Source organism: Haemaphysalis longicornis, unplaced genomic scaffold (assembly GCF_048455015.1).
Source record: "Haemaphysalis longicornis isolate Haplotype H1 unplaced genomic scaffold, Haemaphysalis longicornis Haplotype H1 scaffold_2, whole genome shotgun sequence".
Lineage (NCBI taxonomy): Eukaryota > Metazoa > Arthropoda > Arachnida > Ixodida > Ixodidae > Haemaphysalis > Haemaphysalis longicornis.
This window is the reverse complement of record NW_027526295.1, coordinates 96878819-96906598: the sequence shown is the minus strand read 5'-3', so window position 1 is coordinate 96906598 and position 27780 is coordinate 96878819. Positions and strand designations below refer to the sequence as shown.

The 27780-nt window shown below is 45.8% G+C and overlaps 1 protein-coding gene across 2 annotated transcripts; it reads left to right on the top strand.

Annotated features, from left to right (window-relative positions):
• Window positions 1-1277: 1277 nt before the first annotated feature.
• LOC144169041 (sulfotransferase ssu-1-like) lies at window positions 1278-25949 on the top strand. Of its 2 annotated transcripts, XM_077698038.1 has the most exons (5): window positions 1278-1457; window positions 2584-2647; window positions 19641-20330; window positions 22713-22779; window positions 24045-25949. In XM_077698038.1, the coding sequence occupies exons 3-5, from the start codon at window positions 19659-19661 to the stop codon at window positions 24248-24250; spliced, it is 945 nt and encodes a 314-aa protein (XP_077554164.1). In that variant the 5' UTR covers window positions 1278-1457; window positions 2584-2647; window positions 19641-19658; the 3' UTR covers window positions 24251-25949. The 2 variants fall into 2 exon arrangements, with proteins under 2 accessions (XP_077554164.1, XP_077554163.1); XM_077698037.1 differs by lacking the exon at window positions 2584-2647 and having other exon boundaries at window positions 1279-1457.
• The last annotated feature ends 1831 nt before the right edge of the window (window positions 25950-27780 follow it).

Genomic DNA, 27780 nt, shown 5'->3' with positions numbered 1-27780 from the left:
ACGCGGGAACAAACCAACACCGCTACAGGGTGGAGACAACCTTTGAACGGTCCCGTGCCGCCGCAATTGGACCAACGGGCTCAACGCGTTATTCTTTTCGTTTCCCACGAGACCTAGCAACGCGAAACAGACAATATGATTCAAACTTCTTCAGTAAACCGCGTTGCGGCGATAATTTTAGCGCGGTTTTGACACAATGACTTGCTTCGGCGGCGAGCGAGCAACCGAACATGGCGGCGCCAGCGTTACGTGTCTCTACCCTGTACGGCGGATGCGTGAATGAAGGTACTCTAAGCTGCAGAGCGGTCGGTTCCCGTGATGTCACTTGGGACCACGAAAACGCACGATTGAGCGGGAAAATCAAAATTTTAACCTAAATTGTTTAATTTCTCAGTGAATAAAGCACCGTTTGTATCCGGACAAGCGCTGGGGGCACTATAAAACACGAAATCTTTCGAATAAAACCAACTTGCATTTTCTCTTCATGGCTCCTTTAAGCCACCGTTGAAGTGCCGATACATGCACGGAAAGAACACGACTAACATGGCGCCCGCCCGCTTCCCACGATTACCACACCTGGGGAGGTTTTTGCTGGATTGGGAGCAAACCCCGCCCTGGAACGCCATTAAAACAAATGAGGTAATTAAGTTCGTAATTCACTCTTTTACTCCTCGTTTTGGTTTGTGGAATAAAAATGTGGTAAATACACTTTTTTACGCTATACCTAGGAAGAAATTTTTTTTTCTGCAGGGAGTTTTTACGGCACATCGCTTGTTAAAAATTCCATTTCCTCCTAGTTTTCATTTGCAGTGATGTCATCGATGCTTCTGGTTTATAATAAACGGTGAAACTCATCTCCACAGTGTATGAGCGTCCTCCTGTTGACACTGGGAGGCCTCTTCTTAATCCCGATGGGTTTCGCTAACTGCTTTGTAAGTTGAATACCTACGATTACGCCCACTTCAGCAGGTGTTAAAAAGCAGAAAACTCTGGACGGGTGGAATCATGGGTGCGCTCTACATAAGCCCTGTCCAATACACGGGCTGAGTGGCAGTATTATTTCCATGTACACGTGGGTAACACGCAGCTGCGCGATGTAACGAAACTTCAGTGCCGCCAGTTCCCCTGATTTACATGCGTGGCGGAGCACATCACAATACGATTGACAGAGCCGATCGCGTGACAATCCGAGGGACTTCGAAATTTCCGGATTCCATTCCTCGCCTCAGAGAATTTGCCCCTACATTGTTCTTTCACGCTCTCATGATAAAAGCAAGCGGAAACGCTGTCTTTGCGAACTCGAAATCAGTGCTTCGCACCGTCATTCGGTCATTTAGAAGCCGGTCGGTAAGCGTTTAGGTTTACCCTCGAACGCCGTTTCCCATATCTTCCAACACGCCCACAAGGAACAGAGGTTCTGAAAGTTCAGGGTTCCGACAATTTTTGGTTCCCTAAAGGTGAGTAGTAGCCAAGGGCCACTCGCTTATCTTGTGAATGCTGTGTGAAGTTCTGTCACACCACCCTTTTCTGAGTGTGCTATACTGGTTAGAACATTTTCCAAAGTGCTTTTCGGAAATCGGCGAATTTCCTCTCCGGTGTTGTTCAGTACTAGTAGAAGTTTAAAGGTTATATCGTAATGTTCTGCCAGCTCAGCTTTGGACAAGAATATTGTCAAGACCAAATTTCTTTCCTGATAAAAAGTTTTACTTCAGGTTGATATGAACAACTAGAGCGGAATCAGGGCCGCCTAGACTAAGAATCTACGGTGGATGGTGTGCTGCCAAGGCTGCTGAGCACAAAACAAGGCTTTCGACATAGGCACTTCAATTGCCTTTCTGATAGACGCAGAATGTCAAAGGGCATGAGTATAGTGCCTTAAAAAGCACGCTATATGATGCACAGGAAGGTTTGAATCAAAAGCCGTCTACAGCGACAATCCTGGTATCCCCAGTGTAGCTTTGGTGCATTAAACATCAATTGCTAGTTGACTCACATTACAACCCCTTTGATAGCACAAACTTGCAGACAGCAGCATTTGTTCGTCCTTTCTTTTTTCGCCGCGGACATAGATATCCCCACACCACCTGAGCATCATGTCTGGTGTTTTCGCATGACACTTGCTCGCACACGCGTCAATCATTTCCTTAAGAAGGGGGAATTGGTTACTAGGGCACTGAAACATAAAATCAGCGCACCAAAAACGAAAGAAAAAAGTTGCAGGTGAAATCTACATTCAGGTCTTAACTGTTTCGTTACGGCGGAAAAACGGCCGATTTTAAGTGCTTTCACAAAACGTTTTTTTTTTCTCTTGAGCTACTGGACACACGTAGCCTTGCTATGCATGAAATTGTAGCTTATAGATTGCTCTTCCAAACACAAAGCAGCCGTTTGTAAAGGTACAATTACTTATAGTTTATTCGTCAAGTAATCAGAAAAAAGCCCCCAAGAAAAGTATACGAAAAACACAAATCGGAACTTTTACCAAGACTAAAAATTATTTCAGGTATTTTGAGATATACAAATTGTTCCTACGTTCCTTGGCTATGATTCAATATATACATCAACAGTGTACACCATTTCTAGATTTCTGAGGGCACCTGAACTTAGCGCAACTGACGGCTGTGCCACGCCGCGAGGGCACTCAAGGGTGAGTGAGTCTCTGTAAAATGTGCATTCAAGTACCCGTACTTACCTGATTCTAACGCGCACCTTTTTTTCCGGAAAAAAAGGTCGAAAAATCGCATGCGCGTTAGAATTGGATACGAAACCGAAACAGCGGAAATTTCATCCCACCCATCGCCATCGCCATGTCAAGATGGCGCTAAAGCTTTTAGCAACGATTTTTCAGAAGCAGGAAGCATAGGCGCCTAGGCTTTTCTATCAGCGTTCACACAAATCCTCAAATCGTTCCACTTGCGCGCTTGATAACAGCAATGGCAACAGCGGCTCTCACGCGTTCAAAACGAGCGGTCGGCTGAACCGTGCGCCTCTGGAGAAGCTCGCGGGATGGGCGTGTGAGGCGTGGGCCACGATCCCATCGACCATGGTTGAACGTTAGTTCAGAAGTGTGGAATCGCGAACGTGCTTGACGGCACTGAGGACGAGATGTTGTGGTCAGCGAAGAGCGACGAGGAGAGAGATAAGTGAGAATACTTCGGGAAATAAATCACCCGTTTCTCCCGCATTCGTTTTTCTTGCTCACACAGTTACGTGCGCGTTACAATCGGAGGTGGAAGTTTTTTCGGTTTTTTGTCAGGAAAATCGGGTGCGCGTTAGAATCGGGGGCGTGTTAGAATCGGGTAACTACGGTATACTCTTTTGTTTCCTCGAACAAAATCCTTATCAGTTCGGTGGTAAAAAACAAGAAAAAAAATCGAGTGCTCTCGACAAACGTCGCACCTAAACCCTGCAGCGCTAATCTGACACGAGCGCCAGGTTATCTTGAAGGTGATAGCGCGATACGGCGCGGTGCATTTGGAAAAATATCCCGGCCGCACGTTCTCGAGACCCTAAACACAAAATCAAAACCGCAGTCGTCACATAAGAAGCACGTTTTGTTTATAACCACAACGCGGAGTCACAACGAAGTTACCTGCCAGCGCTTGTTGAAGTGCGAGGCACCTGAACCGGAGCTTCGTCGTCCTAACTGAAATCTGAAGATCCCACATCATTGCTTCACCCCTCACTGCTGCTGGAATCACAAAAAAATCGACAGCAGGAGCTGCCGAAGTGCTTGGAAAAAGCTGCCGCCTCCGAGCGTGGCATCCGCGATTTGCTGCCGGCGGCGCGCCGTTGCTTAGGGGTTTCAAGTACCTACTGCAATCACGCTACCAAATTATTTGCCGTGAGTGAAAAAGTCATGGTATTCCGCGATGCCTTTCCTATCGCTATCAACTATACATATTTATTTTTTCGCAAGACTGTTTCTGAATTTCTAGATTTGCTGGGGTAGTATATTCTGCACAAAATTTGTTGTCATGACATATTAAGGGCATTATTTTTTTTTCGCTGAGCAGTTAAGCTGATCACTAATATCTGTATGCACAACATCGGCTGTAAGTAGTTGTTCGGGATATTAGTGAATAAACACATCAAGTAGAGAACTATACCAATCGTAACTGGGGTAAAGATTTTTATTACATTACTTAGACCGCGTCCATTTATGGTAAACTGGAAGTCTCTCTGTACGTTTGTATATGCAAGCATGCATGCCAATAAACGGCACCAGCACATTTACCCTGCCTATTGCGGAAGAAATACCGATAGCCATTTGGATAGTACACTTCAGATGCTGAAGTATACGATGTCTCTGTAATAGTATCGGGGTAAAAGTTCCGCCAAACGTTTCAAGTAGTGTTGCCATGTCATCTACTTTATCTGTGAAAGACCGCACGTTTAAAGGAGGAAAAAGGAAACGATATAGGGGGTATTTTCGCGTTTACTAATGGTTGGATATCGGTCGGTTGAATTCCCATAATGTGGTTCTTGCTCAGAACGCGCGGAATATGCATTCCGTGCGTTCCAAACAACATGTACGAGATTTTCAGAAATAAAACCAGAAAACGTGTTGTGTTTTGGAACCATGCGTGACTACAAAAAAGAATACTGCTATGCAATGAATTCCCTTATGCATCACCAAGGCATAGTCTACGTCGAAAATTCAAAGCAACAGTAACTACCCTAATGGCACCAGTAACTACTTCTACCTGTCACCTGCATTGGTGTGTGGTAACTTTATTTATTAAACATCGCACACAGGCTGCGAAGGCAGAGTTTTCGCCCTCTGCACCCACCCGCGCCAGGGAAAACGACCTTAGGCTACGCGCGCCGCGGTGCGTCGAAAACCGCGACCACGCCCCCTTTTGAACTTGCGCTCTCTCCGGGCGAATGGAACGGCCGGAGCAACGGCGCGCCGCCGGCAGCAAATCGCGGAGGCCATGCTCCGAGTGAGGCACTTAGTGTCAACCCCACGAGGTGGCACTCGCGTGCCCCGCCCGAGCGCTTATTCGCCTCAGGAAGCGGCGCGCAGGCGTGTATCGGGCAGTCTCCGAGGAGCTACAGTTCTTGTTTCGTGTCGAAATAGTAAAGAATGCCATTATTGTACCAATGTTTTTTATGGGAAAGGTACCTACGTTGTGAATTTACTGTTTGCTCCTTTTTTCATGACATTTGGCCAACCCATCAGACCGCGCACGCCGTGCTCACTCTAGTCTAGCGTGCGAATACTTTTTTCTTCGTTGTTTGATAGTTTTTCTATCAGGTTGTGTCAACTGAAGAATGAGCGCGGTGCTTAAGGCTTCCTGATTAAGGTCAATGTTTCTGCTTTTTTTTTTCTTTTTTTTGCTGATTTTTGTATCAAGTTCTCCATTCCGAGAAAACAGCGTCGTGCGTGCGCAAACATTTACGTTGTTTTTTTTTTCCAAATTGTACCCACGAAGCACACAGGACAGATGTCTCGAAACTTCAGTCAAGTCGACGGAAAGCGTGCAAATACGGGATTCGCAACCGCAATTCTGAGAAAAGCACCAACCCACACAGCATCATTTCACTGCGCGATCATTTTAAAACTGCATAGTGTTTCGCACACTGTACACCGATAACATAACATAATTACACCTTATTTACATTTACATTTACATTTACATTATTTACATTTACATTTACAGTTATTTACATACACGTTAGAAACAATTAAAACGAAGAACCAAGAACATTTAAACAAGTGGGGTTCCTGCTAGGCTCCTTTTACAATTTCCCAAACCAAGATCTTGTGCAGCGGCTAGCTGGTGTTGTTTTCCTATAAGGATCATGTGCACCGACTCAACAGTTGGGAGATAATGTCATTGTGTCATCCGTTTATTGTTCGCTTTCCATACTGTAAATAATTACCACATGTGTGCGCTCACCCACGCATGTTCAACGAACGTGTGGAGAACTTAACTATAGCAGACTATAGGAACACGAAGGGAAAAGCAAAACCGAAGCCACGTGTTAATCGAAATGCAACTGCGAAATAAAAGCTCGGTGCGCTTTAAGCAAGAACAGGTACCAATCAGTACCACACGAAAGCGTCAACTGGCCGGAGCGCGCGAGCAACGCCGAACGGGTCCCGGTAATGCCCGCAAATGCAGCGCGTGTGAGAAAACACACAATACAAAGGAGAAGGGAAGCAAATAAATAACGCAAACCGCAGCGTTCATTTTCGGCTGTATTCGAGGGGCATCAGTTCCATTGCAGTGTAAATTCATCCCTGGTGCGGCAAATGCGCGTCGAAGTAGCTTTGCGAATGCTATTAGTAAGGTAGCAAGGTTCTTATGGGAAAAGTATAGCTATGCCGTGCGCATGTACTATTTGTTCGTTTTTTCAACCCATTTGGCCAACCAAGCCGACCGCATGTGTCGTGCTTTAGTGATCGAGGCTAGCGTGTGGATACCGTTTCTTCATTGTTTGCAAATGTTTCTGTCGCATTTTGTCAGCCGCGGAAACAGCATGGTGCGTTAGGCAGGCGGACTTACGCACATTTCCGTTTTTTTTTAAATTTGATCGCGCTAGAGCACTGCGCAAGCCACAATTCCTAGGCCCGGCCCGAACCCGACAAATTTGTAAATATAAGCCCGAGCCCCGTCCGTACCCGGCAAAATTTAATAAAATAAACCTGAGCCCGTCGGACGGTTTCGAAATATCAGCCCATGTTCGAAAGACCATTAACATGAGTCCGAAAAAGTTTGGCCTTTTCAACCTGAAAACGTAACCATAGATCGAGTATATTTGACTTACAAGTTTTAAATATGAACCGAGCTTTGTAAATATATATCCGGACACAGAAAAATGAATTTTTTAGAATATTGACGAAATATAGCTTTAACAGAGTTCCAGTGACTTCGCGCTTCAATTTTGTTTTTAATTTCACCTAATTCAATGAGCTACCTTTTTGGTATCAACAATCACGAATTTGCGGCGAATGACTGCCGGGCTTCAGACACTGCATGCATGCGCCCGAGCCAGCACGGCACGAAAAAAAATTGAAGGCCGAGTCCCGCTCAGTCCCGAGAAAATGCGCCCCACCTTGCCCGGGCTAAAGTCCCTTGATCGGCTTTTAGCTAAAGCAGATGAAGGGACTTTAGCCCGAGCCATTTCAGTGCCATCCACACAATACACACAATATGCTTTTAATAACTTCACTCAAGGCAGCGACAACGATCAACATTCAAAACTGTAATTCTCAGAAAAGCACCATATGGCGCACTTTATAACGGGATCATTTTAGAACTGTACAGTTCAGTGGCATGCTGGCCATTCATGAACATAAAACAATTACCATATAACGAATGCACAAGTTCATTAATAGTGCTGTCAACGTCTTGTACACGCAAGATATTATGAAACAGTCACGAATTAAACAAATAAAAGCAGGGTAAAACAAATCGCAAATCTAAAATCTTTGTAGCAATCACATAACGTTATTAGGGGTATAATCCTACAACACGCTATTGCACTATCCTTTCAAACCGCATGGGCCATGGCCCTTCGGAATTAAGAGACCGTCGCGAGCATACGTCCTCTCTAAATTACAAACAAAAAAGAACCAAGAACATTTAAAGATCAGCGTAGTGCGAGCTAGGCTGCTCTTGAAATTACACACAAATAAATATCATGTGCAACGGCTTAAGAAACATCAAATTGAGCGTGAACCACTCAACAGCAGCATAGCGGCAAGGCGCGCCGCCTCGGGATCTCTTCGGGCGGGGCACACCAGCGCCACGCACGGCGGTTAACATGTTCGGCTTCACGGGCGCTATGGGGAGAAGCCGGCGCTTTTTCCACTACCCAAGTATTCTAGTTCAGTATAGTGCGGAGCGCGGCGCGAACCCGACGCTATTTTCCTCCTCCTCCCCTCTACCGTCGGTTCAAATTTCTCTTGCTCACCGCCACCACACGAGACACATGAACAAACGAAACCGAAATTCAAAGGGAAGTTGCCAATGAACGCACCAGATGGGGTTAGTTGTCTGTGGAGCGCGGGTTTTAGATTCTGCGGGGGATTTAACATCATCGGACGCCGGCTTCCGATTGCCTATGGCGCCTTCGTGAAAGAGTTAAAGGAGCCATGAAGACAATATACAAGTTGGGTTTATTAGAAAGACTGCATAGTCCCGATAACAATGATACCAATGTCATCGCATTCTTCGAACAAATAACTGAGATATTAAAGAAAACGTGTGAAGCAGTCGCGACCCCCTAGCCAATTTCCCGCAACTTTTCTATTACTTCACGGAACCTCGATTGTGCGATTGGCGGCCGCCTAACTGACCTGTCGCGATGACACATGACCGGACGTCTGTAATGGGGCCTCTAGTTCCATTTGACCGCATCACTTCAATGCTAAAGCGCAGTTAACGCACTGATAATTATGTTTTATTGTTGGCCCGTATGACGCCATTCTTGCTCATAACATGTCACCGTGGCGCAAAATTTGAAAGTTTTTAAATACTTCTTGCTTTTTTTTTCGTTAAAAAACATCTTTCGTGGCTGTAATGGAGCTTAGTGAGGTACTGAATCCTAGTTCTTTCAAACAAACGAAGTTGTATTTCATGGCTCCTTTAAGATGTATTATGGATAGCATTACCTCGGCACCGAAGGTGTTGGAAAGGAGTTGCTGCATTTAGCACATCTGTTTTCCAAGCACTGAAGTTCCCTGATAAGAGCAAGGTTACCTGCAACTGGTTTTAATCGCCACGGCACACGAGAGGCATAGACCATCTGCGCATGCGTGCCTTAAGATGTGGGCGTGTAAAGTTGCGGCTGTGGGTTATTGGCCAATTTTGGCGAGACGAAACGGGTGCCAGTGTTTAAAAGTGTTTATTCTGAAGCTTCCTGCCCGGGCTAAGCGTTTTGGTTTGTGTTTTCAGGCAGAGAGAGAAAAAGACATTTGTCAAGTCCTATTTAGTGAAAGTAAGGAAAAGGGAGGATAACGAGGTGGTAGCCGGAAGTGTTGAACCCGAAGCCCAGGAGCCAGAATTACTTCACCCTGATCTTAAATTGACTTGCTGCTCAGGGCAGCATGCCATAGATTGATGTAATTGGAATGTTTAGTGTTTTAATTGTTCACCTTGAGCACATCCTAGGAAATGACGGGTTTGCCTAGAAGAGAGCGGGTGTTTCCCAAATTTAGCGCCGTTTTAAATTATTGTTGAACCTTATCTACCAAACACCTTCCATTATCTAAAGTTTTGGATATATGTGTCGGTTTGTGGCCTTCGCAGAGTTTGGGATTCCTCTGAATTTGTTTCTGGGCGGCTGTGGTAGTCGCATTAAACACGGAACATGGCACGTGAGTTCGCGTGTATTTTCGCTAGCTGTATTGTTCTTTCCTAGTCCCTTGTATCTAGACGTAATGCGATGTAACCTTTATCAATGCGGTTTGGAGAATCTTTCTGAGGCATGTAAGTACTCTGCCTGCAGCCAAAACACTAATGGCTTTTTGAGCCTGTATATTGATATTTAAGCATCAATTGAATAAATCCGCTAGTCGAATTGCCACAGGGATGGGTAAGATTCCCGCTTTTTTCGTTCCTGTGTTTATAAGGGTGATTTGGTCACAGCGATGTTACGGTAGTCCATTACGAGAATTATTGTCTGAGAACTTCCGAACGTCCCCTCCCCAGCGTATATAGTGTGTTTGCGGTTTCGTTGCTTTTCTCGAAATAGTGGCTTGTGCGCTGTCATTGCACGAGTTTGGATCTATGTTTTTCGGTAGGTGGAGGGCTTTTATGAGAGGCGCTACATCGGCGACATGTCTATCATGGCGTCCACCTGTCTTTTTCTCTGAAGTTGAGTCTGTATTACATACGGTGAACAGTCCTAGTTTTGCTTTTTCTCTGACGTTATTTTTTGGGCTAGAAGAGGAGAACAGGTTTCTTCAAAGGTATTTTATGACACCGTTTAAAGGCCCTTGCGGTGATCGGGAAAATGGAAGGTTGAGACATTACCTATATGCTGTGCTGATATGCCGCCTTCTTCGATGCGGGCAGGTTTTTGGTACGGCAGGCTGTACAATATCTGATTAATGATGAGTGCCTACATAAGTTTTGCCATTTCCTTCATTCTCGCTCTTCCCCTCTACAGGCGGCTTAGAATGTGGTCCTAATAGTCAATGATTCTCGGAATTTTAGTAATTGTAAGATAGGTTCAGCTGCTTCTCTGTGGGGCCATGCCAAGCGTTCTTACGTGACTGTTCTCTGGGTTCACATGCAGACCTATTTTGGGAGTGTTTTTTTTGGCCGTGTGGCACCATTCCCAGTTTCCCAGATCGTGCTTGAACCGGTGACAGGGCTGCGCAAAACTGGAAAAGCGATTTGAAAATTTGTATGCCTAAGGACCATATAGCCGGTTTTATTTCTTATTGGGACACAATTTAGATGGTTTCTGGATACAATCAAGGCTTTGCTTGATTTTGAGAGCATGCCGTTATTCTTTTGGCCCCCTTTTTAGCTAGGTGACACCATGTTGGCGGCGGCATAATTTTCGGTCATCGGAGAGGCGGTTTGCTGGTGGCGTAAATTGCGAGCACGGCTGGCGTCCATCTGTGCCATACATGAGGCTGCACACCACGCAGACACGGCGTCTTGTGAAATCACGTATCTTTATTTTTGTGTCGGTCGTATCATTGTTCTTTCTGCCGTGAATTTTCTTACTATAACTCTAGAGAGCAATCTGCATGGCGTTGTCATCTATGCGGCTAACATCAAGGCCGTCTGTTTCGTCATAGGCCGCCATTATACTGTGCGCTTGCCTCAGTTTCATCTTTTGCTTGTATTCAAGGTTAAATTGAAGTTAACCTAAATACAATGCTAGGAAAACGCGAAGTAGAGTGTGTAACTATATATTGTAAATAAAACACGTTGTTTCATAGCTAAGCAAACTAGAAAAGAAGCGTGTTATTTTTACCGAACGTCTGCCAGAACAGTTATGCTTAATATTCTGCAGATCTTGTTGGTAGTCAACAATAATGCAAAATGTGAAGAAAAACTCACTCAAGACTATTATATCGCAAACATTTCAATCAATAAATTGTTTGAAAACCTCAGAACGGTTTTATACGCGTACTGATAAAAACATAGCCTTCGTTGTGTTTTCATTCGTGTTTTCGTAACAGACCTCCTGCTGCAACTTTCGCTGAGGCAAAAAACCCTCTGAGTCAAGATGTCCGGGAGCAGTTGACATACTTATTGCTACTGCAAAAAAGAACCCGGAAGCGCACTTTTCTTACCACAAACTAACGTGTTTACATTGCGGGTTTGTACTTCTGAAAATATGTACTGATCTTCGCACGTGGGCACCAGCCCTCCCACTCGCTCACAGTAAAGCACAGCTGTCATAGCCTGCCATAATGGAGTGAATTTGAAGTTTCCAAGCGAAGAGAGATTAGCGAAGCGAGTTTCTGCCATTTAGGCTACCTCGCAGACAGAGCAATGCATAGCGAAAAACGCAAATTCGCGAAGACGCTTCATAATCCGATGAACATGTCAAGCCGGCAGCTGTGGTCTTCCCATAACGATATAACGGCCCCATTTCGACGTGGATTCCCGCAGTTTCCTCTCTAGTATATCTAGTAAGAAACTCTAGGTTTTCCATTATCTGGCGCTCCACCTGAACTCACGGCGAGCCCTCGTATCTGGTTGCCTCAGTTGTAGTTTCCTGTTAGCACCGATGACGAATTTCAGAGGACGCTTGATGAGCAGGGCTGATAGCGGACGGCTGGCAGGCCATGGCAAATTTGAAAAGTGAGCCCAATAACGCTATCATGTTAATATAGGGCGCGTATATGCTCACATCACTGCAAATGCTGTCGAAAGACGATAGTATTGTACCGACCTTGCCACTTAAATGCATCTCGTCTGTTTCTCTACCGCTTCTCACACTCTTCCCCTTCCGTTTCCGTTCTCCCACGGCAAGAACAGCAGAGCTTTGCTCAAGTCAATTCCATTTTGCCCTGCTCCACTGCTGGCGCCATCTACTGGAATGTTTTCTCATAAAATTGAAACACGGCTACAAGGGGGCGCCGCAAGCAGTTTAATATTTTGAGGTTGAAACATTTTTCTCGGGGCGTATTTTTTGTCTGTCATAAAGGTTAAGCAGCCATGTATGTTTAATTAAAAAACAACGCAAATTTGTCTTATGCATTGATGTCTTGCCTGAAATATTCTAATATTTTCCGTTTGCTCAAGACTGTTCATAAGTGAGAACATTCTCCCCCAGATTTAGTAGTTTGGAAGTGTTTTGCAAATTTAAACGCTTCATTCGAGTTATTTTACCTTTTCGCCTAGCGGTTGAATCAGTGACAGGCAGACATACAAACCGACATTATCGCGTTTAAGGAGCCAAAGAAAGAATCGGTTTTAAAAAAAACTCCGCAGGTCGAGGACTCAACATAAACTGGAAAAACTTCTACCTCCCCTTGCGGGAACCCCTGTGTAGATGCGACGCATAGGGGGTTCATGTTGCAGCGTTGGACAGCGGAGGAACGGAGTTGGAACGATGGAGCGGAGCGGCGCAGGCACCGCGTTTTATAGCGCGCATAACGGTGAGGGGACGCGCCAGCGCCAGTGCGCCTGCCGCGGCTATGACGCAACACAATCCAACACAATCCACTTTAATCCAATCCAAATCCAATCCAATCCAAACCAAGCCAATCTAATCGAATCCAATCCAATGCCCCTCGCGAGAGAGTGTTCGCTATCGGAGAGGACAGGGGGTGAGCGGCGGAGAGCGCAGCTGGCGCGGCGAGGAGAATGGGGGAGGGGTGGACGCCGACAACGCCGACAACGCCGGATGGATGCAGGGACAAGGCGAGTGAATGAGATGCGTTCGCATCTTATGTTTTCTGGCCAAGAAAAATAGAAAGCAACACTAGCAGCTCGAAGATCGCAATATGATTAAGAGAAATTTTTCCGTCGTTTGGCTAGCTCAGCATGGCCAAAGTTGCATCTGCGCATCCAGATCCTCTATTTATTTCCTCGACAGAGCATTCCTGTGAAGGGTATGTTGTCCACTGACGGCGCATCAGGCCTGACCTTTCCCGACTGACGTTCTCGTTAAAACAACCTAGTACACGTGCCTAGTTAAACAGGGGGGCGCACAGGCCGTGGGGGCAGTGGTCAGCTAAATGACTCACCGCAGCTGGTGCATGCACTGCAGCAGTGCGGTGCTCTCGCTTTTGCTCCTTTTTCTTTTTGTGGCCGTGAGTAACACATTCCAGTTGATGTGTAGCGCCCGTACCGTATGGTCTGCTCGGTCGTTTCGTCTCTACAGGGATGATTTAATATGTTCCCCTATACTTCTATCAGCTGCCGAAAGGGGAAGATTCCAGGCATCAGGAGCCAGGCTGAGAAATAATCATTTGCTCTGATGAGACTCGGCCAAAGCGTACGGTCTTGTCTATACCTAACCAGCTGGATGGTCTTTAGCTGCTGCAGCGCTGCTGTACACCAGCGTTCACGTGATTAGATTGTAGGGTTTAATGCACGGACGCAACGCAAGCGAGGAGGCGCACCATAGTGGAGGGCTCCGGATTACTTTTGACCACCTAGTGATCATTAACTTGCAACGAAATCTCTTACACACGGGCGTTTTTGCTTTTCGCCTCCATCAGAAAAGCGGTCGCCGCGGCCGGGAATCCAACCCGAGACCTCGTGCAGAGCAGCGCAGCGTTCAAGTAGATGCGCTGGCCGCTGAAGCGCAGTGCTAGAAATTGTTGAACAGTAGATATAGTAAATTGTTTGGAGAAGGTACGATTTTCAGCGTGAACAGTCACAATAAGAGAGTGACAATCACGTATTTTCGGGGCAAATTCTGAAGCAGTACCTGCTTCAGGTTTAACGGGCGATTTTTTCTCAGATTTGATTTTTAAATGAAGAGAGTTGTACGCTAAAAATCAATCTTGAAATATTCCTACAATTACCAGATAACGCAAAATTGCTTCCTGATTACTGCATACTTGAGCAGCCGTGGAAGTAAAAGCGCACTTCGGTAACATTCCAAATAAGCACTCTCCGCGATAATAGTTATCTAAATGAAGAAGTGAGAAAAGCGCGCTTATCCGCCCCACGGAAAAAGCTTTTCTTTCAACGCAGACGATGACTTAAGGGACACTTGAAGGATAGCAGATTTAGCTTGCTCGAGGGTGGCATCTATAGCAACACGCAGCTATTATGAAGCATAGAGCTCTGTGGGTGCATACCAAATATGAAGTAGTAAGAGGAATGTGGAAAGGAGTAATGGTTCCGGGTCTCACGTTTGCTAATGCTATACTCTGCCTAAAATCAGACGTTCTATCACGCCTTGAAGTAAACCAGAGAACGGTAGGACGTCTGGCCTTAGGCGCGCATGGAAAAACAACTAACGAAGCAGTTCAGGGAGATATGGGCTGGGCGTCGTTTGAAGTTAGAGAAGCTCAGAGTAAAATATGCTTTGAGATGAGGTTGAGGGCAATGGATCAACGAAAGTGGGCAGCTAAGGTTTGTAGGTATCTATACTTGAAAAGCGTGGACACGCAGTGGTTAAAAAAGACCAGAAGGCTAATGATGAAATACGGAAAGAACAGTGGAGAATCCAAAACAGCCAATGTAACCAAAAAAGAGGCAAGGCAGGTTGAAACGAATAAATGGAGGGAAAAAATGGAAGCTAAAACGTCGTTAGAGATGTACAGGGCTGAGAAATTGAACATCAGAAAGGAAAATTTCTACGATAATTCCCAGGGCAGTGCTTTGCTTTTTGAGGCTAGAAAAGGTTGCCTGCGAACTAAGAGTTTTGTGGGGAAGTATTCACAAAATGATGGGTATGCGTGGTCTGCGGAAAAGAAACAGAAACTTTTCGGCACATAGTGTTAGAATGTGAGAGTATCCATCCAAATCTACATGAAGGCAATATTGGGTTTCCAGAAGCCCTAGGATTTAAGGGTATCAGAGAGGAATTTGACTTCAAGGCTGTCGATGGGACGAAAAGAACATTAGAATGCTGGTGGACGAAAAGCAGAGAGCGTAATATTACCTAGGACAGTTACCACCTGTAACAGGGAAAAAAGTATTTTGGGCCTAATAAGCTTTAGTGCCTGCCCTAAGCAGCGCTAGTATTAAACCAAGAGTGTAAAACATGGTTATATAGTCCTTTTTTGGTAAGATGACATGTCATCACCTCGCTTCAAAGGGGAAACCAATAGCAATCATCATCATCAATCATCATCATCATCTCAAGACCGTGATACAAGAGGCATGATAGAATAGGAGCCTCTCATAACTATTTGGTGTCACTGGCGGGCATTTATGAAGCAAATACGTATGAGGAATAATAACCTGTCTCTTTTAGTTGCAACTTTGGGCTGCAGCTCATAACTGCTGGAGAGAAGCTCCGTATTTTGTTCGCCCATGAAACTGCTATGTCGGTTTTGGTTTTGGGATGCTCAGGACGGCTCGAAACTGCTCTGAGGAGGCAAATGAAAGACACCGCAAGTTTTTGATAAACTCGAAATTGTTTCGGCTCTTAGGATAGAAATATTGCGTCTGCACCTGGCATCGGCAACCTTTTTTGAACACTAAAATATTGAGGGGTAGGCAATTTTCCGCGTCTATTGCAAAACAGCTCAGCATGGTCTTCAGGTGAAGGCTTTTATGAGATTAGCATCTTTCGCGCACCTGATTTAAAATACAGTAGGTCAGCTTCTGTATTACTTTTTGCGCTGAGCAAAGAAAGCTAACTTCCACAAAGACGTAATACAGCAGAGGTACCTGTAGTAACCGACCAATTCTTGGAAGAGGGCATAGAGTTATTACACTCCTCATTAATACAAAGTGCGCCGTTGAGCGAACGCTACACAACCACACCAGACTTGATGGCCGGCAGGGCACAGCCATGCGGAGTCTGTTCGCGGTGTCTTTACTCACTGAAAACCGCGGAAGTGATGCGCAGTAATCCGGCAACGTGCGGCTCTTCCACATCCGCATGCGTCTACTAAGGCGTCCCCTACTGAAATGCAACTTGGCAGTGCGCTGGGCACGAGGATTTGTGTTGGTGGCATGGGCGGCATGGTGTAGTTCATTTCCTGAATGTGCTTACTGCCCGGCATACTGCTCCTACGTAATTTGAGAATTTAAGCTGGACGTCTCCGCGCTCACACACCATTTGCGCTGAAGGCAGAATAAAATGTCGCTAGCGTTATTGGAACTCTTCCCGGATACTATACCCCAGTTGTACTTACATCAAAAAGATCTCAGCCTATGAGAGAAAGATACCTTCGCCGCGCACGTGCTTCTCCCGGCTGAGCTGGCTGTTGTGCGCATTGTTTCCATTCTACGGCGAGAACATATTACAGACGATATATTCAGCAGTCAACACAAAACACAATCGGGCAGCTTCCACTATTGATGTAAGGCTGGAGACACAGCAGAGCTGGCGATCCCTCTTCCTTCTTCGGAGACCTGGCTGTTGCACCTCGCATTTATTTTCTAACTTCCGCTGAAAGTTCTCCATTACTGGCAGGCCAAGATCGTTTCGTCCGCAGGCTTTCAAATCTCTGCCAAAGTGAACCGCGTTACCACGCGCTAGAATTCATGGCCAAGTCCCAAGCCAACGCCTGCACTACGAACCCTAAGGAAATGCGGCGCGTCCGGAATGCGAAGATGCCTCATTGGGTTTGATGCTGGTTCTATAACACGAGGGACCCAGGTTCGGTTCCCACCACGGGACCCGTTTTTGTTTTCTTCTTTACATTGGGAGCAAATGTTATTTTCCCCGCCGCTTCTAACGCCGTACTTCTCGGGTCATTGGGGCGACCCAGTGGTTAGGTGGCCGGTTTTACGGCGTAAAGGTCCCGGGTTCGATTACTTGGAACTCCTTAGCCACATTTTTCTCTCGAGGTTTTGAGATTCTTTGGTGCGACGGAAGGACAACGCTCGGCTTATAAAGCCCTGCTGCTAAAAATCAGATATTCTGTTCAGTAGTGGTAAACTGTGGTGGTGCCGTAAGCTTCGAATTGACACTACGTTACTTTTTATTATTGATGATTGTAGGGTTTAATGCGCCGGCGCAAGGCAGTGGAGCGAGTAGGGTTTAATGCGCCGGCGCGCCGTAGTGGAGGGCTTCGGATTAATTTTGACCACCTGGAGATCTTTAACTTGCGCCGAAATCTCTTACACACAGGCGTTTTTGTTTTTCGCCACCATCAGAAAAGCGGCCGCCGCAGCCGGGAATAGGACCCGCGACCTCGTGCTCAGCAGAGCAACGCCTTAGCTACTGAGCCACCGCGGCGGGTTTACTTTTTATTATTATTTCTTATTTACAAGATACCTACATCGCTACGAAGGCAGTTTTGTAGGGGGGGGGGAATGCAACATGTAAAAAATAAAGGAGATAAATACATTCGTACATTACTGCACTTTATCAAAAGAACTAATTTATATTGGATAAAAAACGCAGGCCACATTGGTCATGAATGGGACAAAACGTCACCGTTGTTTCGTATGCTAACCAATTTCTCTCACAACAACTTTCAGTCACGTATTGTTCTCGGAAACAAAGAATTAGCAAAAATGTTGGTTCTGTGGAAAAACTCTAACGCGTTTTGGGAATTCTCATGACGCAGTGAAGTGTAGTTTGGCGCAGGACGATACTGCTTTGTGCCTGAGATCGAGAAGTGGTCTCAGGTTGTGAAGCTATATGCTCATATGTGTACGTGAGCTTCTTTACGTTTCGTTGGCTTTGGCTTTGTCCGAAGACGTCTCCGAAGCTCAAATACATGAAACAGGCAACATATCAAAGGTAAACGTCCTGGGCATGACATTGTAATCTATATGTAATAAGGTTGCACTGGGATCATACATAGCGTAACCAATCCTTTTGCGGTCTTGGCTAGTAAGAACAGCAGGTACGGTTCTGCAAAAAAGTGGCATAATTACGTAAGAACTAAGAAGTCTTTATAATTACACACGGGTAAACAATAAGCTTGTCCCAAAACACCCGAATGTGATTAAATGGTTTTGCCCCAAGGGGCCATACGGAATCAAATGTTTTATATATATACGTAAATCGTCTATGTATCCAAATTCAAATGACCACGATGGTTCAAATGCGAGCCTTTCTTGCGTGCGGTCCAAATGACCAAGTGTTAAAGCCAAATCAATAATAAAAGTAGTGGGGTGATCGCTGAGGGTAGTACTAAATCGTTACGTTGAAGGAGCACACGCATTTTAGAGACTGCCTTTACACTAACAAGTCGTTTTCATCACTTACAGGTTCCCAATTGCATCGATGACTTTAACTTGCACACTATGGTCATCGTGACACGACACAGCTTGTTTCCAAACGTCAGATCTATCCAGAAACGGTTCTGCGTCGTCGACCCCGGTCGACGGTGACGGAGTGGGTTTCATAAGGCGAGGGACCCAGTTTCGATTGCGACCCCGGGAAGCCTTTTTTTACGCGATTATGTAAAGTTGGCTTTACTGTGGTGTGTTTGTCCGTGCGTCGGCGCCCATTACTGAGGAATAAAAAGGAAGCTTCGCTTTTATAACATTTACAGTTTACGTTCTTGCAAAATTATTTTCTGATATCTGTTAACTGCGTGACGAAATGATACTCAGAAGGAGTGCCATGAGTAAAACAATGTAAATGTCGTAATTTTGGATAAAAAAACCGTTAAAGCACATGTACATACACAACCACCCAAATCCTCCAGCAGCATCAAAAACTGCGCTATGATAGGGTAAAAAAAGTGACTACAAGGTCTTTGTTCTATACTGCAGTCTTTCCTGCTAAAAAACGCAGTTGTCAGTGAGCATACGTCCTTTCTGTTCTTCGAGTGTTTATGTTGTTTTTCCTGCTCACACTTTTCAACACACGTGAACCATCTCTCTCAAAAGCAAATATTATAAACCTATGCTAATTGCTTTGTCGCTTACAATGTAGGTATTTATTGCCCAATAGACATACCCTTTCCCTATACCTTAGTTCTTCCGGTTCTTTTCTCTTGCTCCCTTTCTCCTCATTTTTTGCTTGGTTTTCTGCAAGCAACCAAACATATGTATTCCTTCATGTAGATTTTGTCTACACAAAATTAATCAATGTACTATAAATCTTAACAGGCCTTTCCTTGCTTTAGTATTTTTGGTGCGAAATATATATGCAAACTTTCTTTAGTATTTTTGGTGCGAGAAAATATGCAGGGCAACAAATGTTTATTCAAGTGTGTGTTAACTACAATCCTTGCAGGTATTACGGGCATATATCCCCAGAAATTTCACATTTCAGGTTTTATTTATATCTTTATTGGACGTTTACAGAGTGAGGACCACAAATTAAGTTCGTCAGTGTTAAACGCTTCCACGGGTTCATCTGAGTTATCGCACAGTGACCTGTGAAGACAATTCGTATTAGCACTGAAATACTGCCAAAATCGGAAGGGGCTTACGACACACTCAGCAGCAGCTACAGCTTCACTCTGTGGGACACGTGGATCACCACAAAATTACGGAAAAGAAGTTTTCAGCCAAGTGGGAATCAATATTATCACTCCCATCAACAAATCATTGAGCATCAGCTGAAGTGTGACCATCTTCTACCTTCTCATTTGCTTACTTCTTCCTTTCCAGGGGGTTGCGAGAACCACCATGGCACATCCATCAGCAGATCGACGCCCGCTACGCCTTCGGCAGCTAGATGGAGTGTACCTGAGCTCCTTCTTCCAAGACGACAAGTTTCGCTCAGCGCAATCGTACAAACCAAGGCCTGACGACGTCTTCGTCGTCGGTTACCCAAAGAGCGGAACCACGTGGCTTCAGTTTATGATGTGCTGCATTCTGAAGAAAGGTCAGCCTCCTAAGAAACTTGAGGATCTTTTCCAACAGTCCCCTTTTCTAGAGGTCGTGGGGGGCGAGCTTGTAGAAGCAGCTCCCCGTCCAGTCATCATTAAGAGCCACTTGCATTTCGACAAGATGGTTTTCTCTGAAGAAGTCAAATACGTTTGCGTGGTCCGCAACCCATACGACTGCTGCGTATCCTTCTACCACCACACGAAAAATTTTCCGATGTACGGGTTTGAAGAGGGCACTTTTGAAGAATTTTTCGACCTCTTCGTGCAAGGGCAAGTGGACTTGGGCGACTATTTCGCTCACTTAATGTCCTGGTACGAGCAGCGTTGGAGGCCGAACATCTTGTACATCACCTACGAAGACGTAAAAAGTGAACCTGTTTCTTGGATCTTGAAGATCACAGAATTCATAAACCCTCAACTTGCTGCCCATTTCCTGGAATATCCAGATGGTCTGGAAAAAGTTGTCAACGTGAGTTCAATTTCTCAATGACACAAGTCAATGTTTAGATGGACACTCTTGGCGAAATAACTTTCCAGCGCAATGCCGAAAGTTGTTTTTCACTGCTCTTTATTTCATAATTTCGTTTGCGGTTCTTATGCCCAGACACTATTTGCTTAAGATTTCTTTTGCTCATCCACAAACCTAAGACGATTTCTAAGGCAACTATGTCTGCTTACGCGCTTTGAACCCGCTATGAAAACACTAGGGCTTCTCCTGAAGATATCAAAGGGTTTTTTACCGCTAATACAGATTTGCGTCCCTATGTTCGCTGTCGTTTTTTAGAGCGAATTATTTCGATACACTTCACAAATTGCGTTGACCCTAAAATTGAAAGTCCACAAAATAAAAGTTGCCTGTAGCTAGGGCTCACCTGTTGTACTTATGTGTCGTTACATTCACATGCCACGCGGTATGACGCAGCGACGCGCACACCGTGTTCACATATTCTGCCGCTGCAAGCCTGCTGACGTACAGCGATGGTACAGGGCTCAGTTCCTATTCCGGAGACCTGGGCTCGATTCTGTTGAAACACCGAATCTGCTGAGCAAAATCATTGTTGTACTTTACATAAATTATGGATCTGCCGGTGCATGTAAGCGACGTCTATTTAGTAAAAAACAAAAATGGCAAATATTGGAGTAAAAAATATAACCATAGTTATTTCATAGGGTAGGGTGAAACGAAACGAAATCATTGTTCCACATCTCTAAGTTTAAGTTTCTTCACTTCTGTTCACTTCGTCATTGACATCTGGGGACAGATCTTTGCTGATCTCCCAGTTGCCGTCCTACGAAATATGCCAGCTACGAAAAGCAAAAAAAAAAACGTCCGTAAACACCCACGAAACTATCTGCACAGTAAAGTAAAAAGCAAACACCCAATGGGCGAATTAATTTGGCTCATTTTGATCCCTGAAACAGCAGGATGTGGCCCATTTTCTATACGAACTACGATCTGCGTACGCGTTCTCAGGGCGTTTATCTCCACTATTTTCTTGCCACCCCTTTTTAGGGGGAAGTATCGGAGTTTTTGTTGTCAGTGCAGTTTTATCCGACTTAGTTTCGGTTTCTGTATCTGGATCATTTCGAAAAAAAGCCTAATATTTTGCACTCATTGTCACGTTGTTCAACCGCAACCCAAAAAACGAGAAGTTCTTAATGATGGCCACTCTTGACAGTTACCATGTTCGTTTTTCACTGCATTTACACAATCGTTCTGCAGGATGATCCATTTTTTATCTCCATCGACATGTTTAATAGACTACAAAGCATCAAAAACAATACATGGGACGTCTTTTTGCACCTCAACGATTTGGGTGAAATCTTCCAAAATACAAATGTTACGCCCGAATATTTATTTGAGAATCCTCTGAAGCTCCAGTGGTTGTAAAGAGTCGCTGATCGTTTTGTACACCGGGGTAATACATTCGCCAAAAGGAATCGAAGGAAGTCATAGCTGCCCCGTACATTTGCATATGACCCGCTACCAGTGGACAAAACTTTCGGGAAGATGTGCGTTGCTTGTAGCGATTGCTATGATCATTTCCAGGAAACCATGCAATTCATTCACGTTTTAAATTTACCGTCGCGGTCAAAATGCTCCCGCGCTCTCTTACAGCATTTCAAGTATGGTGAGAAACGCCGTTGTAAGCCTATCAGAGTATTTTTTGACCGTAAATGGTAATCTTGGCGCAAAACCAGCTGTGATTGCATAAATCATCCCCACATCTGTCTTTTATGACGCCAGTCATTGACCTAACGCTCTAGAGGAAAATATTCTTCAATGCCCTATTTTCGAAATATATTCATGACAGCGCCCAGCAATTTTCACTATATAACCTACTGCTAGACGAACTTTCTCTGTTGCCAGTGTTTTGGATTTGTCGATGGCTACAGCTTCCACTGGGGCTCGTGGCCGAGACCTTGTGCTGTGAGCAGAATCGTTCGGGGTCACACCTGTTTGCCACGGCCGCTATTTTAATGGCGCACGGAAAAGAAAACTTCCCTTTGTCCCTACTCCGACGCAAGTTAGGAATTCCTGGTGGCCTAAATTATTCTGTATTATTGATTCCGGTGCGCCACGTAGGCGGAGTGTAGGTAGGGAAAGTAAATGAGGATTTCTTAAGCATTGTAATTTGTCGCATCCTAGTGCCCATATTTGGGATATTTTCGCGGATAGCGTTGCTAGAGATCGTTCTAATGTGTATAAGACATTAAATTTACCAAGTTCGAACAAAGCGGCAATATAGACTTCCGTGTACATTACAGCGTTGCACAAGATGTCACGTAGGTTTTATAAACACGAATTCTTGAACCTGTTTAATATGTGTTTTTTGTCCTTATATCGCAGTGCTGCTCAGTCGACGCCATGAAAGAAATGAACGCTGAGTTCCGAAGATTCACCATGGTAGATTTAGGTAAGCCATCTGTCTTCCGGGAAACAGAATAACACGTCATTGCACGTTTCAAAACTACTCAGAACGGCCATAATGGTTAGGAATTGGGTAGGAGATGTTTTGTTTCTATCTTTATGGCGAGGCGAGCGTGAAACCATCGCGGTAAACCACCGCGCCACAACGGAAACAGTACAGCGAACTGCTCTGATTAGCGTGGCCCGCCACTTGTTTCTTATGTCAGTGTACTGCCGTAATAAGCGCATGGAATAGACGATAAAACCAGAACACCAAGGAAGGTAGCGCCGCCCATACGCGGAGGCATGCATTCACGGCGATGAGAGACAACCGAGAGCAGAGAGTCCGTTCTCTAAGCACCTTGTTTTGCCTCTACGATAGTCCAATGAAGCAGCCGAAAATTCGGCCAGACAAACAGAAGGGCCGACTTCCGCTCCATGAGTGGAAGTACGTTAACTGGCATTGGCCCAAGCACCATCACCATAAAAATGGGCATTGTTTTTTTTATATTATGATGAGCACGTTCTAACGAAAAACTTTATTTCAACATTGGGCACGCTAAGACGTGTTGTGGAACGCGCCCACATATACACGCGAGGCAACGGGGGACAAAGGTGTGCGATTGTATATACGCTGGGCGACCCTTTGAGCGGGAGAGGCGAAGCCTTTTAAGCCATTTTTTTACTTTCCTTCCTTAGCTCATTTCGAGAAATTAAGCAAACTGCTGTCACATGGGGGCGGTGAGTGAGACAAGTAGATTTTTCCAATGGGAATTCCTAGAGCGCCCATGATGGTAATTATTTCAGAGAATCCAACCTAGGATAAATATTGGTGATAAAGTGCAGAAGTTCGGTCTGTAATGCTCCTGCATTTATCGTTTGCGGCTCGCAGTGTTGTCGCTATCATACTCATAATTTGCGCTCATTACAACAAAATTTGGACACGCACCCAATCACGCCCTTGGTATATGGAGCTCTTATTATTTAGGTGATAATATTACAGAGATAATATCTTAGATAATACACACCTTTCCTTGAAAAATTTAAATGCAAACTTTATTAAGTGATGGGGAATCATCACGCAACACTGTGCATCATAGATTGCCGCCTATTCAGTGGTTATTTAACATTTGCGCAGCTGGCTAGGCTGATTCCCAGACTTTCTTTTGGTAGCTTAATGATTCATCCTGAGCTCCTGAGCAACGTAAAGAGGGCCCAAACGTTTTACACGTGTAACATGTAATTCATCGCAGCGAAATGCATTCGTTCCAGCTGCGTGCTTGGACGATTCCAAGAACACTTCCTGTGACGCAACCAGGAAGCCGATGAGCGGAGACTTCGTGCGGAAAGGCATCGTGGGCGACTGGAAGAACCACTTCAACTCTGATCAGATCGAGCGAATGAAGGCAAAGATTGCGTCCGTGCCTAACGCTTCGTCCGTGGTTGCGGAATTGTGGAAGGGCATCGATCTGCCGTGAGGCTAAAAAGCTGGACTGGCTCCTCCCACGGTTGCATTTTGTTTGCTGTAAATCATCAATCTATATCAAAATTCCAGGAAGATATAAAACCTCTTTTAGCTAAAAGAAAAAAGAAAACCAATATTGTTAAAGCTCATAATTTATCCTCTGTCATTCCTTAAGTATATATACTGTCATTTTACACGAGGAGTCGCGTGAACTATGAATTGTTTATAGCATTGCTTTCCATGAGTTATGATGAAGGCATTAATTTTTTTTAATTTCCTTGCGCGCTGTATACTGAGGTTGGTGAAGCTTCCCGTGCACATGAGTAAGGAGAACGATGGGAAAACACAAGATAGGAAGCACACGAATACCACATAAGCACTGGAGATATTTACAATCCTTTGGTAGTCCGTGTTTTTCGTCTTGCTTTCGAGAGAGCACCTTATTACAGCCATTAACTACCGATTTCAGGAGGTTTGCAGTTCACACGGTCGCAACGAAGACATCGCTTTTAGTCTTTTCCCTCAGACGGGAGATTAACGGAAATTGATTGATTGTGGGATTTAATGCACCGCCGACGCATCAAAGGCGATGAGGCGCGCCGTAGTGGACGGCTCCGGATTAAGTTTGACCACCTGGGAATCTTTCACATGCGCCGAAATCTCAAAAACACAGGCCTTTTTGCTTTTGCGCCTCCACCAGAAAAGCGGCCGCCGCAGCCGAAAATCGAACTCGCGTCCTCGTGCTCAGCAGCAGAACGCCTTAGCCACTGAGCCACCGCGGCGGGTTGATGATGGGAAAACACCGGCCTGAGTAAGCGCCTTATATGGCAGTCATTGCCATATTGTTTTCTACCGACTCTGCTTCACCCGGTGGCGAGCTTGGTACATCCCGCCCGTTTTACTGCAAAGCAGTATATGTCTAACCGCCCCCCTCCTCCTCCCCCAAGTTTTCATTCCGTTGTAATCGATTTACTCGGCGGCGTTCAGGGGCTCATCCTCCCCACCGTTGGCACCTCTTTCACAACTATTTTCCTTCTCGCCTCCACCGATGCCCCCTTGTAAAGTTGCGCAGTCGGCAGCTAACGGCGGTTTGCGGCTATCAGATGATTGTGAAAAATAAACTGAAGCACGGATGGGCGTAAAAAAACGCTGTGACGATTACAACTTGTGCGCAGCAGGAACTGCAGCCTTCGCGGTCAAGGCGCAGTTGTACTGCGTCTAAGGAAGTGTTCGCGTGATCAGCGAACGTACGACGGCATGCGCTACTCCACGGCTACCTTGCAGTGCACCGCCGCCGCCGGCCAGCATGTTGCAAATCGTGTTCGAATCTCCCGCGCAAATTTCCCGTGGTTCGGATTAGCTCCACGCAAGGGAGCAGCGAGCATGGTTTGCATATTGTGTTTGAACCTCCCGCGCAAACGTCTTGGATTAGCGGAGAAAGGAACAGCATCCGGGGAAAGTGTAGGGGTAGGGCGCTTCTTGGTGGCGACACATGAAACATGTATGGAAGAAAGGCAGTGAGAGAGATGACGCGATAGCCGCACGTGTCGTACTCCACTTCACCCTTCGCTAAACGCTCCTCTCCGTTTTCTTTCTTTCGTCGCTGCTGCGTACGCTCACTCGGTTACGCAGACGTAATTAGACGCCGCTCCCGCGAAGCCCAGGTAACGGCTGCCAAAGGGCAGCCCCCTAAAATGACTGAAACCCACCGTCGCGGCGTATGTCACTTCTAAGCACGCGTACATGACCGGTTCCCGGTTTATGCGTGCGCAGTTCTGTAGTGAAAAATAGTGGTAGGGAGGAGGGAAGGCGTGCACGCAGAGCTATAGGTTCCATGCCCGTACTGGTGGATGGTATGTCTGTTGTGCTGGTACGAGATTCAAACGCGGTGTTAAACGCCCCATTGGGAGCTGTCCTGAGTCCTTAGTGGTAGAGCAGATTGGGTTTGTGTGTTAGGCTAAGTTCAGATTACCAACGCAAAACCTATATTGTGATCTATGGACGTAAAAAATGCCATGTCACGCAGTTCGGTTACCTGAAACGTGAAATAACGTCATTCTTTAGGTCATTGCGACAGTTGCGGCAACAGTCTGAACCCGGCCGTACACAACCAGTAAGATGCTTACGACGCGGGAGGGACACAGGTAGTTCCATATTTATCTGCAAGAACAAAGCTGGGATCCGTCAGAGGGTCATTCAGCTAATGGCCTAGTAATTATGCTCTATCGCAAATTACGACAAACGTGTTTTGTTTCGTGCGCTCGGTGGACTGCGTCCAGCTTTGCAGGTCGTCCTTCTTCACAGAGTAGAAAGGCGCTAATATTTTCGATGCACTTCGAACGAAACTAGTTTCCGTATGTAGGGAAGATGCCCCAACCCTTCTCTGCCTAAGAGAAAATGCTGCAACGTCCGGTCTTTCTAATCCAATACGAGAACAGTGCTCTGCATCCACGTGGGCTGCTATGGCGACTGCCAGGACTCGGCGTACCAAATGGTTCCTGCAACGGCCTCCGCTTACAGCATCGCAGTTCCAAGCGTCGAACTTGTCTCGTCACAAGCCTGGCGGAATAGTTCACCGTTGTCGAACGCTACCCTCAGTATCAGTATCAGGAAGAGGTTCAGACGTCAAAGTAAATGGGGTCGGAAGCCACGGTCTCCCATCCCCCATTTGCTGACATATGGAATAACGCTGCACGATGGCCTTGGAGGGGTGGATTTGAGAAAGCCCTTGTTTCAGGCGAAAAAAACGTTCTCGCAAGCCGCCTAGTCACGGAGAATTCTGTGCACCAAACGTGAGGTGCCAGCCTTCAGGTTAGTGTGCCAACCACCAAGTAAGGGGTGCGAGCCTCCAAGAAACGTGAGGAATGCCAGTCCAAACACGTTGGCTGAGGGCAGATATGCGCGTATACTCAATGTGGATGCTGTCTCTTCATCAAGAACGTCGGCGATAAGAGCAGAAGCACTCAACGTCGAGGAGGTGTTAAATTCCACGAGTTCCTGGGAAAGCAGCGCTGCCAGTTATATGACTGACACAGTATTACTTGAGATGCAGCGAAAGTCCTGGTCCAGCGCTAAGAACGGCGATCCTGCCGACGGATGGACACATATCGAGGACCTTTATTGGCACGCATCGTTACCCACGTACTTGATGAATGATGCCTCGGCAGAGCTTTGCTCCTCATGCCTCTTCTTGCTCACATCTCCAGCACCTACACCGAACCTGAACGGGCGAGTGCACGCACCTGCCCGCACTACTAATGCCAGTAGTGAACATTGACGTTCTCGTGCCTATGGATCCCAACTATTGGAGATACCAGAGTGCGATGCATCTGCCCACTCAAATAATACCAGTCCTAGACATAGACGTCCTGGTGCCTACAAATCCCAATTGTCGGAGCAACCGAAAGTTCGGTTGGTCCTCTCACAACTCTGTACAAAGGCTTGACAGCCACAACTTTTTAATAAAGCCGCAAGTTACATAAAGCGGTAACTGCGTACTTGGAACGAGCAACGAAACCATCATCAGTGTCAAGCGAGGCCACT

Excerpts from the sequence above, each read along its gene's own strand:
- LOC144169041 (XM_077698038.1), top strand. The coding sequence starts at position 19,659 with ATGGCACATCCATCAGCAGATCGACGCCCGCTACGCCTTCGGCAGCTA. Across the intron at positions 20,331-22,712 it reads GTCTGGAAAAAGTTGTCAAC|TGCTGCTCAGTCGACGCCAT; the intron begins GTGAGTTCAATT and ends CTTATATCGCAG. Across the intron at positions 22,780-24,044 it reads ATTCACCATGGTAGATTTAG|CTGCGTGCTTGGACGATTCC; the intron begins GTAAGCCATCTG and ends CATTCGTTCCAG.